Here is a 17,993-nt window from a genome sequence, read left to right as displayed (position 1 = left end):
AAAATTAGTTTATATTATGATTCAAAATTTAAATAATTATTTAAGCGAAAGTTAGATAAATAATGTTTACATTTTGAAGCAGAAATCTTATTTTTAATGTATTTATTTCTTATTTTAATTTAGCTATAAAAGAGACAAAATGCAAAGCCCAAAACAGTGTTGATAAACACACCAACGATTGCTATCGCAGCGACAACCCTAATCGGTGCAGAATTTGAAAACAGCAAAAAATAACAACATGCCAGCCAGAGGCCGTTATGATTCTTATCACAAACATACTGATAATGATAAGCCAGCTAAAATTAGAGCACTATCGACCCGGTCTCACACACAGGTGATGATTATTCACGTGTGCCATGCCTCATCGCCCTTAATCTTCAAAGCTTTTCTTTGACAACTTTATTTGCTGTACACATAGACACTTGCATATACATAAATATATATATATATATATATATATAGTAGTATATAGGTACGAATTCAGGTATATAGTAGATTCTAGACACTTGCCGTAAACAAGAAAAACCTTTATCTAAAATAGTTTGCCATTGTACTAATAGTGTTGTGTCCAATAAAATACATTTTACAATCAACTTGTTTAACACATCGATTTACACATATGACGAGTACTGTACTGGGGTTAGAAGCTCTCTCAGAAGCTGCGTGTCTTCGGTACTGGATTCGGGTCGTATTTGTTTTCTTTTTTTTTTTTGAAGATATGTCTAAGACTAAGTGACGCCTGATCCTTGGTCCATGCCTTACATATCCGTCGGCAGGATGTCTGGGATAAGGTACTGGCACAGCTCCACCTCATCAGCCACAAACTTGACCTTCTTGGCGGTATTATCGTCCAACAGGACACGAATGGCCGGCCAAACGGTGGAGAACAGTGTCGGCGAGTTGATAATCAAGCAGACGCCCAGACGCTCTGGGAAGTGCTTGCCCAGCAGCCAGATGAGATTCTGAACCAGCTGGTAGTCCATGCAGCTGGTGCTGAACTCGGCCAGATCGAAGACGATGCACAGGCGATCGGTCACCTCCTCGAAGCACTTCTTGCAGGCCTCCTCAAGGTTGTACACAATGAAGCGGGTCAGCTCGTCTATGTCCCGCTCCGAGCTGTGATTCTTGGCCGGAATATAGATGACAGGACGACCGATGCAGTCGCGGTGGCGCAGGACTCGAGCCTTCTTCTCCATGTGGCTGCGATCCATATCGACCAGCTTATCCACGCCATAAGACTCGCGCCATTTGTTGGTCTTTAGGATGGCCTGGGGGGAAAAGATGAGATATCAGTCGATGTTTTAAAGGAGCAAAAATACATATTAGGCTCTTAAAAATCTCTTTAGATATGGAAAACGTTATAAAGCAACTTTACTTGCTGGTAATTATGTTTATAAATTATTGTTTCTTATTAAAAGGAATATTAAAAGTAAGATACTCTGAACTTTTACCCTAAAAATATGGTTTTAGTGGGGTGTAATTAGACTAAATAACCAATTTTCATACATATACATAAAATTCGAATAAAAATATACATTTTTCCCTACCCTGTACAGGCATTCAAAGCTCCCGATAAGCCTCATTAGCTGAGTCAACCTATGAGATCTTGGAAACTGGTACAGCTAATGTTATGAAATTTGGAATGCAGACTATTTTTAGACTTTTCATTAAAATTATGCATTAAAATTTAATCTGTTCCCTTAGTATGAGTAAATTTATTAGGAAAATTGTAAATATTTCTATATTATTTTATGAATTAAGCATAACTCAAACTAAATTTAATGACTTGGAATGCAAAATTAAGCTCACAACGCATTTTCTGGTAGATAAAACATCTGTTAGTTAGCAATTTTACCCACCGGGTACCTCATTGTCGGGGCTTTAATAATTTTTTATACATTTCCAAATTAGGATAGATTGGCGGCTCACCTGGAATGCGTCATCCGTGGTCTTGAAGGCGCGCAGATAGCGGCGTAGCGAAAACTCATTTTGATACTGCTTTGGATCAGCGTCGACAATCAATTTCATGCGCTCCTTCAGATCCTTGAGGTCCTGCTCGTTGATTGGCGCCAGCTCCTCGGACGACATATTGCAGCGCTTGACACGATTTTTAATGGCTTAATTTGTATCTATCCTCAGTCGGGAGCCTGGATTTGAGGAAGGAATGCGCTGACACTGCTGTTAAATGCTAGCTCGGCAATTAATTTGCGTTCGAAATGTTTTTTTCGCAGCCTGTTTTGTTTTTTCTTTTCTTCACTTTTCCGACCAGTGTGACCGTTGAGAAGTTTGGCCCAACATACCAAACGTATACCACAAGCTAAATACTAGAAATATACCGTTAAAGCTCTTGACAGTTGAATTTAAATTTAATTTTATTTAAATTACTATTTCCAAGAATAAATAATTAACATTCGCTTATATACACGTTTATATTTCGTTCATAACTGGAGTTAGATTTTAAAATGTTAACAATACACGATTCGATTGGCAGAAGCAAGAACTCCACCACAAAAAACAATTAGAAGAATGCACAACTCTAGGCCCTAAGTATTAGCTACAGATACAAATGCAGAGATTCTTATATTGAGTTAACTATTGCTTAGTGGTCGTCATCCGCCTCCTCCGGCTACTACTTGGGCACCATGACACGGGCTATGCCCGGCAGGACCTCGGCCTGCAGTGGTCCAAACTCCACCCGCTCCCCGTCTACAGTAATGATGCCCTGATTGTCATGCGGCTCCAGGCGAAAGGCTCGCACCTTAAGCACCTTTACGTACTCGTTGTTCACCTCCGGCAGGTGGGTGCCGGAGCTCATGTTGTAAAGGAAGCTCAGCAGATGCGGCCGGCTGATGCCGCCGCGAATGAGAATGAGGAAAATGGTGCCATCGTTCATCTGGGCCTTGGGCGCAAAGTGACAGTCGATGCCCAGATGCGTCTGGTAGACGGCATGCATCATGACGAACTCGCCCTCCTCCACCTGCCAGCCCTGATCCTGGGGCAGTGGTTCATCCAGATCCGGCAGCTCACTCGCCGGCCCAAAGTTCTGCTGGCGATTCTCCAGCGAGGCAGCCGCCTGTCCATTAAATTCGCTGTCGTCCGCCAAACTATGGTAGATGCTCTCCGATATGGAATAGTAAAAGCTACGCCTCGATCCCCCCGACAGCCAGCTGTCGCAGCGTGACCGGAACGACTGATTAATGGACGTTTCCAGCGAGATCACGTCGGCAAACTCCTGCGGCAGGTACTCGCTACTGGAGTGATGTAAGCTCGGTGCCAGCTTGTCGATGTGTGTGTTGCAGCTTCGACTGCCCTGCATCCTATGCCGCTGATTGGCATAACCCGGCACAGGGGAATCCTCCTGCTCTGTGAGCAGATAGCTAATTCGTCCGTTGTAGGTGCGCAGGTTCACCAGACGGTACAGGGTCCAGACGGTGAAGCGCTGGTAGCCCAGCATTCGGATGCGCTCGCTCTCGATGTCCACGTCTGAGATGAGGCCCCAGCCAATGGAGAGGAAGGAGTAGACAGAGCGCTGCTGCAGCTGCACACGGACCACGTCCATGGGGGAGCTGCGGCCGCTGATGACGGTGAGAGCAGCTCCTAGTACTGGTTTACTGAAGTAGGGTTCGCTGGAAAGGGGAGGAATAAAGAAAGTAGTAAGTTATAAGGGGAAAAAGCTAAATAATCAAAAATATTATTACATTTCTTAGCCTTTATAATTGTTTATGTGTAACATAGCTTGGTCTTGAATTTCTTATCAATTTCTAGTTCTAAATGATGCTATAAAATAATGATTAGGTTATCAGTTTAATAAATTTCAACCGGGAAAAAGTTAAATACACTTCTATCACATTCCCCTATTTTCCTGAAATTTTATTTGAATCCAATTTTTATGTTAATTAATACTGTACCCAATATTTACCTAACTATGTATTCCAGGAAAAACTAAAAAAAAAAAACATTAACTGAAAGAAAAAAACTAGTGAAAAACTGGGAAAACCTGCTCAATTCGCTAACCAAGTGAAATTCGAGTAGAGAAAGAAATCTGATCAGAAACAAGTCTCGGTTGACCTACTTGTAGCCGTGGGCTATGGACCTGGCCAGTCCATTTCCAGAACCGCAGGGTATAATGCCAAGTGCCAGTCCGGGCAAGACATGGGCCCAGTCCTCGCGCTGCAGCAATCCATTAATGATCTCATGGAAGAGTCCATCGCCGCCGACGGCCACCACGCAGCACCAGGCGTCCAGGCAGCGTGTGCTCATGAATTCGATGGCAAAATCGGAATGTTTGGTCACATACAGATCGTAGGGCACCTCCGCCTCATTTAACACCGGTGTCACATGCATGTTGAACACCTCACGAGCCCGTCCCGATCCGGATTTGGGATTTAACAGCACTAGGACCCGGCGACGTCGTTCATCTGCCGTGGGTGCCACAAAGATCTCTTCCAGGGTGCGATGCAGCTGCCAGCGGAGGGCACGATACCAGCGGTCAGCCTCCCGCATATTATCCTCGAAGGTGTCAAAGGAGCGAAAGCGTAGCGTAAGCACCGTTCGCTCCCTGTGTAGCTCTGTGCGGAGACTACGCTTTTTCAGGACATAGGCGAAGACATATAAATAGGCGCTGACATCGCCGTCCGTAAGGTGATCCTCCTTGCTGGCGGTACTGCATTTACTGGGTGTGTTGAGGGCTGCAGCGGGGCGATCCCCGGAAGCGGACACCGCCGGTGAGTTGGGATTCCCCGAACTGCAGGCACAGGCACCGGACATGGCCAAACGGCGCGTCTTTTTGGGACGCATACACCGCCCGCCGACAATGTCGCCGATCCGCACATGCTGCTCCTTGATCACCGTTCCACCGGGACTCTCCCGCTGGAGCGTGAATCCTGTGGCGTCCAAACGGACGCGAAATACGTGGCTCCCCTTCCGCTGACTGGTGTAGAAGGTGTCGCTAACGTCGTGGCCCTCCTCCGCGGAACTGGCCCGGCTGGGGCTGTTAGTCTTATCATGAGATTCGTTCATTTTCACTTGAGATTCGGCTGCCTTGCAGCATGTTAAATTTTTATGTTCGTTAGAGCTGTAAAAACATCGATGGTACTATCGATATTATCGATAGTGGCTGGGCTGCGCGATACCTCGATTTTTTTTTTCCACCATCGATGTATCGCGTTTTTAATTTATAATCATGTTTTCGTTTATAATTATAATCAATAAAAATAAAATTCATTCATTTAGTCATTTCATTGCTTGGTATTTCATTATAAGTTTTAATGTTCTCGATTTTAGCATCAGAAAGCAAACGATAATGGCTTATAACGACATACGAGAATTTTTAAGTTTTCTAACTAATGAATAAAAAAAAGTATATAAGTTATTATTTTAGTCAAAATCTTTTAAATTTTTAACCTTTGTGTTTTTATGTGTTTTTAATAGTTTAATAAATTATATGGTTTTTGTCACAGCTGTATTCATACCTCGCAATTAAAAAATGTAAAGCAAATACCCTTAAATAACAAAATAAAAAATTAAATAATAATTCGATTGATACTATCGAAAATATCGATGGTTTGGACTATCACTATCGAAAACATCGAGTAGGGGCACTATCGATGTTTTTACAGCTCTAATGTTCGTTTTTATTGCCTCCCTTATCACTACAGCTGCTATCGATGTGTGTAATCGGTCTAACCGATATCGATAGCTGCATCTTGCAGAGAGTACGGTCTTATTGCTAATTGCATTATTTTCAGGATGCTTAAAGATTGTATTTAATATGAATTTACGTCTATTATTACAGTTTTCTCATCCAAATTTGTACTTCTTTCCATAAAAGTTTAATACATTTTCATTGAAACTGAAATTGCATTTAACGGTATTTGTCAGTCACAACGGTGGCGTATTTAATATTCCTGCCTTCGGCCACACTGTTGTTACTGTTTGTGTTGAATTCTCAACTAGAATTGTGTTAGCGACGCAAAGCGAATCGACGAAAATGATGCAGATGAAGGAATACAAGGAGGTGCCCCAGGATGCGCCTCAGGACGACACCGTCGTGCGCCAGCCGGTGGCCGGTGGCATGGCTGGCAACGGAGCTGGTGGGTATTCTCTCCTTGCGTATGGAAAAAAATTCTGCGGGGGTTTTAACCCGCACTTTATATGGATAAATTCCCACACACACACACAGACGGCACTGGGCGCAGGCATTTGTGTGTGTTTGTTTGGGCGTGTGCAAAAGTACAGCAGAGGATGTGTTAATAGAATCTAACAGGATTTCTAGTATTGCATTTTTTGAGGATTTAATTTATTTTGTGTAGGTTTTAAAGTGAAATTGAAAATTAAAAATACATTAAATTTTTTATAGTTTAAGCTTAATTTTAAAATTTTAATCTGAAATATAAATAAGAAAATGTGTAGAATACCGTGCTTATTTTTAAATCCATTAATATTATAAATAATATTATTTTCAATCAAAAGCCCTACTAATCCGGTCACAACTGTACTTATGCTAACTAACATTGCATATCAAATGCATACCCTATAGAAGACATACTTACTTATATACAAATATTAAATTTCTTATCGGAAACTACGCCCTGTCTCATTGCAGAAAACTGGATGTCGATACCGGTGGGCATGCCCAATTGCCCCCAGGGCCTCGAATACTTGACCGCCTTGGACCAGCTGCTGGTGTCGCAGAAGATCGAGAAGCTGGAGCTACTTACCGGCTTCGAGACGAAGAATCGCTTCAAGGTGAAGAATTCGCTGGGGCAGAACGTCTACTCTGCCTTCGAGGAGAGCGACTGCTGCACAAGGAACATGCTTGGACGATCGCGTCCCTTTGAGATGAAGATTCTGGACAATTTCCAGAACGAGGTGCTCCATTTGAACCGTCCATTTCGTTGCGACATCCTTTGCTGCTTCCCCAGCTGCCAGAATGCCGTAGAGGTGTCGGCGCCACCTGGCCAGGTGATCGGCACAGTGGAGCAGGTCTGCACCTTTATGAGGCCCAAGTTTAACATAAAGAACTCGTTCGGCGACACCGTCCTGCACATCGAGGGACCCCTCTGCCCCTGCAAGTGTTTCAGCGATACCAATTTCAAGGTCAGTGCGTTGCCAACAAGTGGTTATTCATCTGTAGTTGTGGTGGAATTTCTTAATTCCTCTGATTCCGCTTACATATTTAAGCAAGTATATACACACACAGGGACGGTTAGTCGAATAGCAGAGGCTATGAGCTACAGATGTATGAAATTAGAGCAAAGATAGCGGAAATTTCGATAACCTTAAAGGTCAACCTATAAATATATCAATGAAGTTGCCTCATCCATTTTTTTCTTTTAATATTATTTTCATTTCTAATGATATCATTCATGACAATAACATTAATTGTCCTTTTGGTTAAACAAAAAAAATAATAAATAATAAATATTTCAAAGAAGGGTACATAAAACACAGGCGGTCAGAAGATTAGGTATTCTTTATATTTATTATTGAAATTGAATTATTTTCAAAAAATATTTGAGTGTTTTATATATCTTGTTTAAAACAGATTTTTTAAATAGGTATCTTTTATAATTTTATAACATTTCAAATATTTATTTTATTTAAATTTAAATTTTAAATCATTACTTTTTATCGTGAGACCCTTAAATTCATAAATATTTAATTAATTGTTATAACGTGATATTTGAAATAGGCATCCCTATTTTTGTGACCCCCACTGTGTGGTACATATTAAGCTAACAGAAGATACTGCAGTCCGAGGCAATGACGTCACTATGGTCGTCGATATGCTTGACTGTCTACAGCGAGTCAATTAATTCAGATTCAGATACTGCGAACCTTGTGTGTGTGTGTGTGTGTCTGTGCGAATTCCCGATTATTGCGAAAAATAAACACAACAAACTCATCTCTCGCCTTTTTTTTTTTCACATTTTTGTAGGTATTGAGCGCCAATAATGAGGAGATCGGCAAAATAACCAAACAATGGTCCGGCCTGGGCAGGGAGCTGTTCACCGATGCGGACTACTTCAGCGTGACGTTCCCCCTGAACTTGGATGTGCGCATGAAGGCACTCGTATTTGCAGCACTCTTCTTGATTGTGAGTAGTAAATTTTGTGATATTTTTCTATATATATAATATATTTGAGGAAGTATGCATCATTAAAATCAGAACTCAAAATGGGTTTTTTAAATAATGAGTAATAATGAAAGTAAAAAATGTACATAAATGTAATATAGATTAACTTACCAGTTTCCACATTTACATCACTAATTCGTATTTATTTTATTTTCCAGGACGTGGTATATTATGAGCAATAAGTTGGGACATTCGATCAATTCATCACACGAAGAAACAACAGACAAGACACTCACTTAAAACGCCGACTGCTTAATGGAACGACGTATTGCATCGACTTTAGCTTTAAGGTTATTTTTCAATACTTTGATTTTGAACCAAGTTCCCGGGAATCTGAGAAGTGCAATGCTTTCTTCGATTTGGAATCTCTCCCGCAGAATCTCTACGCACAAAACATGATCGAATATGCCGCGGCACTTTTCGTTTTTTTAATTTTATGAACTTGAATTTTGGCATTTAAAAACGCGCACAAGAAACACAGACTATCTAACCACATATAAAAATGAAACAGACGAGAACGAGTGCCTTATGACGTCCCGTTTCCCCGATTTATATACCTCAACATACTTAGCTTTGTTGTACCCAAAGGTAAAAGCACACAGGAATGACTACTTAAATGCAACCATGGCGTACCTAACTAATGATTTACTATTATAAATATTTTACACAACATCTATATATATATATATATTTTTGTATGAACCTAATCGCAATCGAATTGTTAACCATTTATATTTTTGGGCCACTTGAGGGCTTCTTTCAAAGCATTTCGGGATCGGTTCTTGCCGATTTCCCATTTTGTAGTCGCGTCCCGGTTGGCGGCAAGCATTTCTATCATCACTTTAATGTATTTACTTCATCAATTTATTTATCTCTGTTATGCTGTAAAATAAACAACCTATAAATTTTGTACAAAAACGAATGGATAACTTTACGGGGTAATGACAAAAGTGTAATGTACAAAGGACGACTGATGATGCGACGACGGGGCCTATTGTTCGGTGTCTTGTCAGTCGGTGAACATCTGGAATGTTACTGGGCTTGGGGCGGCAGCAGGATGGATGGATAACTCTTAGTTATTCTTAGCAAAGTACTTGGTTTTCTCCTCCGGATTGGGGACGATCTGGAAAAGAAAGAAAAGGAGTATTATAAGAGATGCTCTTTAAGAGTTTTTTATTAAAAGGATCTTTAAAGACTCCTTTAATTAAATTAAATATCCAAAACCTACCGTATCGGCTCCAGGTTTCCATCCCGCTGGACAAACCTCTCCATGGGTATCCGTAAACTGGAAAGCCTGCACCAGCCGGATGGTCTCATCCACTGATCGACCCACAGGCAGATCGTTCATTGTTATTTGCCGCAACACACCAGCCTGATCGATGATAAAGAGGCCGCGCAAAGCATGACCACTGGACTCCAGATACACGCCATAATCCTTGCTGATCTTGTGCGTCAAGTCAGAGAGCAGGGGGATCTTCACATTGCCCAGACCGCCCTCCTTGCGCGGTGTATTGATCCAAGCCAAGTGGGTAAAGTGCGAGTCCACACTAACACCTATAACCTCGGTGTTAATCTTCCGGAACTCGGCGATGCGATCGGAAAAGGCAATGATCTCCGTGGGGCAGACAAAGGTGCTAAAGGAGTAAAAGAAATTTCAATAATTTGAAACTAAAATGTAAATAAAGTACTTACAAATCCAAAGGATAAAAGAGTAGCACCACGTATTTGCCCAGATATTGGGTTAGCGATAGCTTTACAATCTCCTTGTTCACCACAGCGGTTCCCTCAAACTGTGGAGCTGGCTTGGAAACTGAAATATATACAACAAATTAAATTTTAATCTAAAGGTAGAGCTGCTGCCACTCACTGACTGCCTTGGTGTACTGCAGCTGATGATCGCTCTTGGGCTCCTCGGCGGGATAAACGGATCCGCCGGCGAAGGAGTAACACGAATCGTTATCTTCCGGCTTGGCAGCCCCCACAAATGCTGCCGCCAATAGCAGTAGGATTGATAAGTGCTTAAGCATGACGCGGCTAAAACGATATTACACGTAGGTAAGTACAAATATAATCCAATTAGTTTCGCTTTATTTGATATTTATGACACGATATTTTCACAATTATTGCCGCCCCCAAAAACTATTATTTATGAACTCGACGCTACAGTGGATAATAGTAATAAAATAATGATAAATAATTATATTTGTATTTTATAATTTTTTTTTTGTACTGAAGAGTTTCTAAGGTGTTCCAAGACTTCTCACAAACTTTTTATTAAGATTTTAACTTTAGTAATTTCCAATCCTTTCAAGCCAATATCCACTACTTTACATACCCCAAAAAAATAACACGAACACACACACAACTGTTGGCCACGCAGTCAAAAAAATTTATATTTCTCTTCTGCCAAGAAACTACAATTGACTTCGCTATATATAACCCTTCCAATTGTTGTTGGGCTTCCGCAGATGATAAGCTTATCAATATTTCATTCACTGGTTATAAATTTTATAGTTGTCAGTGTGGCGTTGGTGCGAAACTGTTTTTAATGTAATAAGAATGCCTTCGAAGCAACAACTGGAATTTAAATACTTTTCGATATATTAACTCCCTTTTAACTTATTCAAAATGTGGCGAAAAATTGAGCTTGCATCGCAGGTAAACACTCGGGCACATCTGTTACCTTTTAAGTGCTATAATTAACTCTTTTTGTTTGTGTTAAATGCACCGGCTTTGGAATTAGAGGTGGAAATACTTCGATGACCATAGTGATGGTCCAGGATATTGAAACCAATAAATATATCGATGTTCGTTGGCGATATTTTTGACATACTACTTTTGAAAGGTTTCAAAATTATTTATAATATAAACAAATTCAGTAGTTTAATATTTTTTTTAAATTAATATTTATATTTGATTATCAACTAGATCTTTTTGCTCTGAAAACTTTGATGTCTGCCCAAATATGTTTACCGTCTTAGTACAAATGTTATTAAATCTTTTAAAAACTATTAAGAAACCGGGTTTTAATTCACAATATTTCGAATTATAAATTAAATTACAAATAAAACAGCCAAATATTCTTGATCAGCATTAATAATCGAGTTAAACAAAGTCTGCTTGAACAAATTATCCATTTTTTCAAATGACAAAAATTAAAAAAAAAAAATCATTTTGCTTAAAATTTGCAAAACGTAAATGAATTACATCCTAACAACACACCACCTCCCAAATATACAATTAAAAACTCCATATAATCAATTACTTATCACTTAGACTCTATAAACTTTATTAAAATATATATATAGATATATATATAAATTGCTCGCGCTTAAAAATTAAGGTTTACGCCTGGAGTTAAAACAACACGTACACACACGCAGATGCATGTTTATTTTCTACGACCAATAAATACTTCTCTCTTACGGCCTAAGACGATATATTATGCATAATATTACATCAATGCATCCGCTGCTAAAACCTACAACAAATTGAGCAAAAATCTGTGTTAATTGCACAAAAAGCGAACATTTAAAGTACATTCATTGCTTGGCATGCAAATTACTCTCTTAGTTTGCTAGCTTTGATTGAGAAAGTGTATTTTTGTGGGTTTTTCATGGTTGGTAAGTTGTTCCAGTTGATCTTCATGTGGTTGTTGCTGTTGCAGTTATTGGGGGGCATGCGTTGCGCATGTGAGAAAAAATGCACCTAGCCTTCCGCTTCCGCTTTCGCGACAGTCTAGCTCTCCCAGACCTCGTCCCGCTGTTTGGCAGCTAACAGTTTACGTTCTGTGAATAAAAATGTCAAGAAATAAATAAGAGAAGCTGGATCATTAAAAGCTACACTCACCTTTGGCTTCACGTAGTACGCGCCTTTCGTTCTCTCGCTCCTGCGGCGCCGTTGGCAGCTTAACTCCCAAAGCACCGGACACTAGACGCCGGGCCAGGGCTGTGCACGTTTCCGGACGCTGGCGATAGGGCTGCAGCGAGGTAGCCCCCGACTTCTTGGCCTTCAGTCGCGACTCTAGTGTGGCCTCGGCCAGTGGCTTCAACTTGACAAACGGATGCCCCATTGTCAGGACTTCAGCAGCTGCAAAACGGAATCTGTTTCAGAAAAAATCTATTTTTATGAAATATAAACTGCCTACCGATGCGGGAACTGCTAAAGACAGCCAGGGCATGAGTATCGTCGACCCATTTGATGTCGAAGCCACTGCCTTTGTACTGGGAGAACAGCATGAGCAGGTCAGGAGTTTTGAACTCTACCGGGAAATTGGACACCTCCAGGACGTGGGGGAACTCTTCCTCGTTGAGCAATTGTTGTTTGATGTGAAAGAGCTGGTAATATTTTAGCGAATATTTAAAACATTGTTTTTAAATATTTTAGAAATTATACTCACGGTGTAATCCATTTTAGGCAGTTCTATCTTGCACTTGCCCACGGACTCGTTCAGTTCTTGGAGTATCTTGGGATCCAAACAGTCGCCGCTCTCATCAAACATATTCTCCCAGTCATCCTCGTCCTCCTCGTCATCGTCTTCGGTGGTGCTGTCTGCAGGTGGTTTCGCTGAGGATATTGCTAATGGGTTTGCCTTGGGCCCTGTCTCGATCTTCTCTGGAATCTCCAGCACATCCGAGTCGAAGGTTTGTTTCATGATGCGTCGATTGCTGCGGTTGATTTCCTGTTTTAGGGAAACAAATTATAATTTAATTTAGTTTAAAATTAAAATTTAAATTAGGGTTTTAATTTACCTTTGAGGCTCGTTGCAGCTCGCGCACATCGTTATCACATTTGGCCGCTTCCTCGCCATTGGTGGTCCTGGCCACGGCCACATCCTCAATGCGCAATGACGGGGATGTCTGTTGTTTGCCATTGCTGGCTGATTTATTATGGCCACTGCCTGGCTTTGTACGCTGGGCGCCGCTCATGATGATCTGAAGGTAAAGAAAATAAAGGTTTATTTAGTGAATTTATAATTTAATAAACTTTCAAGAACCTACCTCCTTATCACAGTCCACTGGCTTGGCCGGTCGGTTGTCTTGGTTTGATTCAGAGTCGTTTTCAGTTCCTGCTATTACAAGCACAGTGGACTTTTCCGCTGCCGATTTCTTGCCGCGTTCCCTGCGATCGCGATGCGACCTGGATTTCTTCGATTTAGGCTGCTGACCGTTAGTACCTTCGTCTGCTTTGGACGAGTTCATTTCTGCGACTGGCGGTGATTCCACAGCCGGCAGAGCGGCTGTCGTTGGTGATGTTGTAATTGCTGCTGCCGCTGGTACTGGTGCTGGCGCCATTGCTGCTGCTGTTGTAGTTGTAGCTGCTGCTGCTGTAAGCGTTGTTGTTGCGGTCGGTGGTGTGGTTTGACTGCGACGTGCCCTTGGCACATAAACGGCGCGATCGGGACGGCGTTCACGACGAGTCGCTGCTGCTGCTGCCGCCGCTGCTGCTGCTGCAGAGGTGTCCGCCGCCTGTTGCTCTCTACGAAAGAGCGGAGCAAAACACAGGTAACAAAAGTAAGAAAAATAAAAAGAGAAGCGTAATCGATTAGCTTACAAAAGAATTTCACAAAGTGTTTAAGATACAGTAAAACTTCCACTGAAACTGACACCTTAGCTATAAGAACGTGCACTGATCAAGTTTTTATAATTGAAAAAATTTATATATTACTAGTTTAAAAGGTTTCTTAGTTTCTAAAATATTTTCTGAAACTAGAAAGCTAGATTTCTTGGAATTTTAGGGTTGATTTTATTGTTCTATTCATATTTATCTGTATCTCAAAGATTATCACTTCTTGGTAGAAAATTTATCATCATTCTCAGCTGTTTCCTATTTCAGCCTTCATTATTTTCTATATTTCACAGGTTAAATGCTGAAAAGGTGCTAACTAATGGTTACCTACCTGTTCGGGGATTCTTTCGAGGTAGGAGTTGTAGATGCAGTTGTTGTTGCTGGGCCTGCAGCTATTTTTTTTATTGTAGTAGTGCTTGTTGTATTTGTTGCTTCATTCGTTGCAGCTGCTTCTTCGCTGCTGCTATTGTTGTTATTATTACTACTGTTTCTCAGTGCTGGAGGTCTGTATAAATCCACTGAGTTTGATTTGCTTACTGAAAGATGGAAAAAGATACACAAATAAATTAATTTAAAATAAAAATACTATATTTACCTATTTAAAATATTACATCTAATAAAGATTCACTTCTGACTGACACTTTTTAGCAAAAATAAAAGTATTTCCCCTTAAAGACTTCACACTGTAGTAGCAAATTATCACAATATCTTTGAGATACTTTAAAAGACGCACAGATAGATGCAAAGATAGAAAAGTAGCAAAACAAAGTGAGGGGAGCCTAAGCAGACGATTAGCAACAATAGTTGGCAATCGCACACAACAAACCGAACAAAAAAAATAGAGACTAAGGTGAAGCAACGGATTTGGCATAAAATAAATTAAAACAAAATTCACTTATGTCGACCCAATTTTTCGTGGTACGTTTTGTGCTCGAGATTCGTGAATGTCAACACGAACTTGGCAGGTGGTAGTGGTATTGGTGGACACCCGCAGGGGGTAAGGGGATTGCCCCGGATGGGAGGCCACCGAGAGTGGGAGGGGAGAAGCAAGCGGAGCAGAGCACAAGTGAGCGTGCGCAGCGTATGCGTGTTTGTGATCGTTCCCCCTTGTGCGTGTGTGTTTGTGATGCAACAGCACCAAAAAATCCGCTCGGGAAAGAGGGCGACCTTGAATGAACCCGCTGCTCAGCTCCGGTCACTGCCTGCGTCGACGTCGTCGCTGATTATTTTTAGTCAAATATTTAATTGAATATACTCTAAGCTGGAGAGTGTATTTTTTTGATGAGAAATATATATGTACATTTGTTTTCAATGTTCTCTATAAATGGAATGACAAATAAATTAATGAAAAAAATCTTTGGAATTATTGGATTTGCGTGTTTAATGTTTAAAGTAAATTTAATTTAATTTTTTGTCTTGAATTCAGCAATATTAATTTCATTAGAATACATTCCTCAGGGTATTTACACTTCGTTGTTTCTACTGCCTCTGATTAATATTTTGTCGAGTTTCTTTGTTTTGCATCTTTTGCGTATTTGCAAAGTATTTGAATTTATGGCTGCTTGCTAAACTCAAATGCCGAAACATCGCTTCACGCCAAGTTAATCAAAAATAGCGTCTGTTTTTGTTTGTTTCTTTTTTTTTTTTTTTTTAAGATGTTTTTAGTTTGTTTTTTATTTATGCTGTATTTACTCACATGGTGTTTCGCTGATATGCTTCTTAACGCCCATTTTACAGAGCTCCGTTATGTGTCTTCGGCTGGCGCTGCTGCTTCTGCCGTTGTGAGCGTCGACGTGCGAATTGTTGTTGCCGTTAACGGTGGCGTTGGCGTTGCTCCGCCAGCTTCGCCTGGCTGCCTCTCGCTCCCGCTGCTGCTGCTGTTGGTGCTGGTGCTTTTCGCGCTCCTTCTCTCTCTGCTGCTGCTGCTTGCGACTGCGAAGATTACAGTTATGAGTGTTTAGTTAGTTTGGGGTTCTTGTGGAAATCGAAAGAGAATGACACTGAAAAAAATGATCTTAATGTCCCATCAGCCAATTATTAATTTCAAGCTGTATAAAAATCAATTAAGTCTAAACCCATGTAATCAATACTCACGCCTCAAAGCCGTGCGGATCGAGGAGCTGATTGCGAAAACATAAGACGGTGCGCCGCAGCGCTCCTTGTCCCACTGAGAAGGTGAACAGATCGTACTGCTGGCGGTAGTTCTCACATGTTTGATGGATGAGATAACGGCGGTAATTGCCCACAGGTGGGAAGAGCAGCACGCTGTGGGGCGAGATAGAGATAGAAATGGGGGGGTCAAAAAGGAGAGTAAGTGAGAGACGTAGACTCAATATCGATCGCGTGCGTTGTGATGTGTGTGTACGAGTGTGACGAATCGTTTATGCGGGAATGCCATCAGCGTTAATTGAGCGAATTGAAACATTCTTGGCCCCAACCACGGTCACATCAGAACAGAATAGAAAACATATAGAAACAGCTGTGGTCTATATAAGATAAACCGTCAAAAACAGTTGGTCTGACCTCCATTGTATTGTTTTTCCCTATTTAACTGTTCAATTAGGGATCCCCAACACTCAAAAGTTACCCCGCATAAACGGCGGCTAGAGGTAGAGAGGCAATTAGAGTCAATAGCTAACAGGTTGTTTTGTATTCACTCTTAGAAGCCAAGAAGAAGATGTAGAAGAAACAACCTCAAGAAGCACGAAATAACAACAAAGGTATGAGAAGCACGAAACTGAAGCGCGACTTGTAAATTATTATGTAACTAGCTAGGGAAGCGAGCGCGTGGTGTAATATTTGAAAAGTATGCGCGGGTTGTTTATTGCACGACGATTAATTGTTTATTAAACGCGCGCTGCATGTTAAAGCCACACGAAGAGGCAGCAAACGAAGCAGCAGAAAATGGTGTTAGTTGGCGCAACTGCAATGCGGAAAATCTGCGCGGCGCTCTGCTTCTATTGTTGTTGTTGCAGCACCAGCAGCTGGGAAAACTCGACTTTGTGGCATTTGTGCAGAGGGAAATAAAAAAAACTGGTAATTTCTGCACGAAAGGCACACAAAACTCGTACTACTTCTCCTGATACTGTAGTTGTTGTTGTTGGTAACTCTTTCTGTTGCACATTTCCGTGTTGGCACTTTTTCGTTGTTGTAACGGGACCCGGTTACAAGACTCTCTAGCGCACTCCCTCGCTCTGCTTGTTTTTGTTGTTGTGTTTTAAAGAGAGGCCACCAGCTGGTGTCCAAAAAGAAAAAAAAAGAGGGGGTTGTGCTTGATGGGGGGATTACTTCGCCCCTTCTCGCTCGCTCACACGCACAGACGAAAACAGACACTCACACAGTCACACCTACGCACTTAATATGCTCGTGGCAAAAGTTCTAAATGTTCTTTCCGATTCTTACCCACTACTCAGGCGCTTCTTTACGAACAACTCGATATCACAGCCGACATTATGGACAAACTCCTGATCGAGCAGACTTAAACTATTTGCGAAAGCCGTTCGATCGCCGTTCTCCAGTTTATTTGTTAAAAATAGCGACCAAAAAAATAGTCGCGCACAAACACAGTTAGAACATTCAGTGTGGCCAGATGAACATTTTGCTGTTCCCTTTCAAAAATCTTAAATAGTTCAAATTTTGCCCTAAAAAATCCAAAAATCCCTAAATTCGAACCACAGCTGATACTTAAACCACATCTGATGGAATTAACGGAATAACTGACGTCGCCAGGTGTCGCCACAGTAATGTAAAATCCTGTGTAAAATATATTCATAAATTTAAAGTCTTTTAATTATTTATGTTTTAATAATTGATACAAACTTTATAAATGTCACTTATGTGTGTTTTTATATTTTAAAATTTATTTGTTTAATGCATTAGGGAATTTTGTACAGGATGTTCCTTAATTATTAAGAAACTCTGAAACTCCCCCTTATTTAATTTTTTTAAATAGTCGTTTTTGATTAGTTCTTGTATAAATTACTTAAAAATAGAATTTATAATATGCTTTGTTAGTCATAATAATGAAAATTTTATAAGCTTGTGACTATCTTTCTCTTCCCCCACTAAACGCCGCAGCATTTTTTCCTGCTGCTAATATTTGAGTAAGTGCTCGAAATTAAATTTTGCATAAACACGAACGTCCAAAGGGAGGAAAAGGAAAAGCGGAGGGAAAAACCTGTCGCTCACTCCATATCCGCTTTCCCAGCTAGCTGTCAACGGGCTATCGCGCACCCTTGGCGCCGCCCTGACAGCCCAAACCACCGGAAAGTCATCCGAAATACCACCC

At 40.9% G+C, this 17,993-nt stretch overlaps 5 protein-coding genes across 7 annotated transcripts; 1 reads left to right on the top strand and 4 right to left on the bottom strand.

The window, feature by feature from the left end:
• Positions 1 to 691: 691 nt before the first annotated feature.
• LOC108075194 (uncharacterized) lies at positions 692 to 2,277 on the bottom strand. Its single transcript, XM_017167529.3, has 2 exons — positions 1,930 to 2,277; positions 692 to 1,268 (listed from the first exon to the last, which is right to left on the bottom strand). The coding sequence occupies exons 1-2, from the start codon at positions 2,086 to 2,088 to the stop codon at positions 759 to 761; spliced, it is 669 nt and encodes a 222-aa protein (XP_017023018.1). The 5' UTR covers positions 2,089 to 2,277; the 3' UTR covers positions 692 to 758.
• A 133-nt stretch (positions 2,278 to 2,410) lies between these two features.
• Sk2 (Sphingosine kinase 2) lies at positions 2,411 to 5,078 on the bottom strand. Its single transcript, XM_017167524.3, has 2 exons — positions 4,073 to 5,078; positions 2,411 to 3,626 (listed from the first exon to the last, which is right to left on the bottom strand). The coding sequence occupies exons 1-2, from the start codon at positions 5,017 to 5,019 to the stop codon at positions 2,630 to 2,632; spliced, it is 1,944 nt and encodes a 647-aa protein (XP_017023013.1). The 5' UTR covers positions 5,020 to 5,078; the 3' UTR covers positions 2,411 to 2,629.
• Positions 5,079 to 5,916: 838 nt separating this feature from the next.
• scramb2 (scramblase 2) lies at positions 5,917 to 9,059 on the top strand. Its single transcript, XM_017167526.3, has 4 exons — positions 5,917 to 6,092; positions 6,605 to 7,098; positions 7,940 to 8,098; positions 8,296 to 9,059. Exons 1-4 carry the CDS (start codon positions 5,990 to 5,992, stop codon positions 8,317 to 8,319), a joined length of 780 nt encoding a protein of 259 aa, XP_017023015.1. The 5' UTR covers positions 5,917 to 5,989; the 3' UTR covers positions 8,320 to 9,059.
• On the bottom strand, positions 8,979 to 10,918 carry Prx4 (Peroxiredoxin 4). Of its 2 annotated transcripts, none has more exons than XM_017167527.2 (5): positions 10,821 to 10,918; positions 10,005 to 10,171; positions 9,830 to 9,947; positions 9,366 to 9,771; positions 8,979 to 9,260 (listed from the first exon to the last, which is right to left on the bottom strand). In XM_017167527.2, exons 2-5 carry the CDS (start codon positions 10,162 to 10,164, stop codon positions 9,210 to 9,212), a joined length of 735 nt encoding a protein of 244 aa, XP_017023016.1. In that variant the 5' UTR covers positions 10,165 to 10,171; positions 10,821 to 10,918; the 3' UTR covers positions 8,979 to 9,209. The 2 variants fall into 2 exon arrangements, with proteins under 2 accessions (XP_017023016.1, XP_017023017.1); XM_017167528.3 differs by lacking the exon at positions 10,821 to 10,918 and adding an exon at positions 10,473 to 10,615.
• A 591-nt stretch (positions 10,919 to 11,509) lies between these two features.
• Positions 11,510 to 17,283, bottom strand: LOC108075190 (coiled-coil domain-containing protein R3HCC1L). Of its 2 annotated transcripts, XM_017167525.3 has the most exons (10): positions 17,108 to 17,283; positions 15,800 to 15,970; positions 15,402 to 15,637; positions 14,037 to 14,241; positions 13,138 to 13,615; positions 12,889 to 13,071; positions 12,537 to 12,818; positions 12,285 to 12,474; positions 11,987 to 12,226; positions 11,510 to 11,925 (listed from the first exon to the last, which is right to left on the bottom strand). In XM_017167525.3, exons 3-10 carry the CDS (start codon positions 15,433 to 15,435, stop codon positions 11,876 to 11,878), a joined length of 1,662 nt encoding a protein of 553 aa, XP_017023014.1. In that variant the 5' UTR covers positions 15,436 to 15,637; positions 15,800 to 15,970; positions 17,108 to 17,283; the 3' UTR covers positions 11,510 to 11,875. The 2 variants fall into 2 exon arrangements, with proteins under 2 accessions (XP_017023014.1, XP_070142113.1); XM_070286012.1 differs by lacking the exons at positions 14,037 to 14,241; positions 15,402 to 15,637; positions 15,800 to 15,970; positions 17,108 to 17,283 and adding an exon at positions 13,691 to 13,806.
• Positions 17,284 to 17,993: the final 710 nt, after the last annotated feature.

The sequence above is a fragment of the Drosophila kikkawai genome, chromosome 3L (genome assembly GCF_030179895.1).
Source record: "Drosophila kikkawai strain 14028-0561.14 chromosome 3L, DkikHiC1v2, whole genome shotgun sequence".
Classification (NCBI taxonomy): Eukaryota; Metazoa; Arthropoda; class Insecta; order Diptera; family Drosophilidae; genus Drosophila; species Drosophila kikkawai.
The sequence above is the reverse complement of the archived record's forward strand: the minus strand, read 5'-3'. Positions and strand labels throughout refer to the sequence as shown.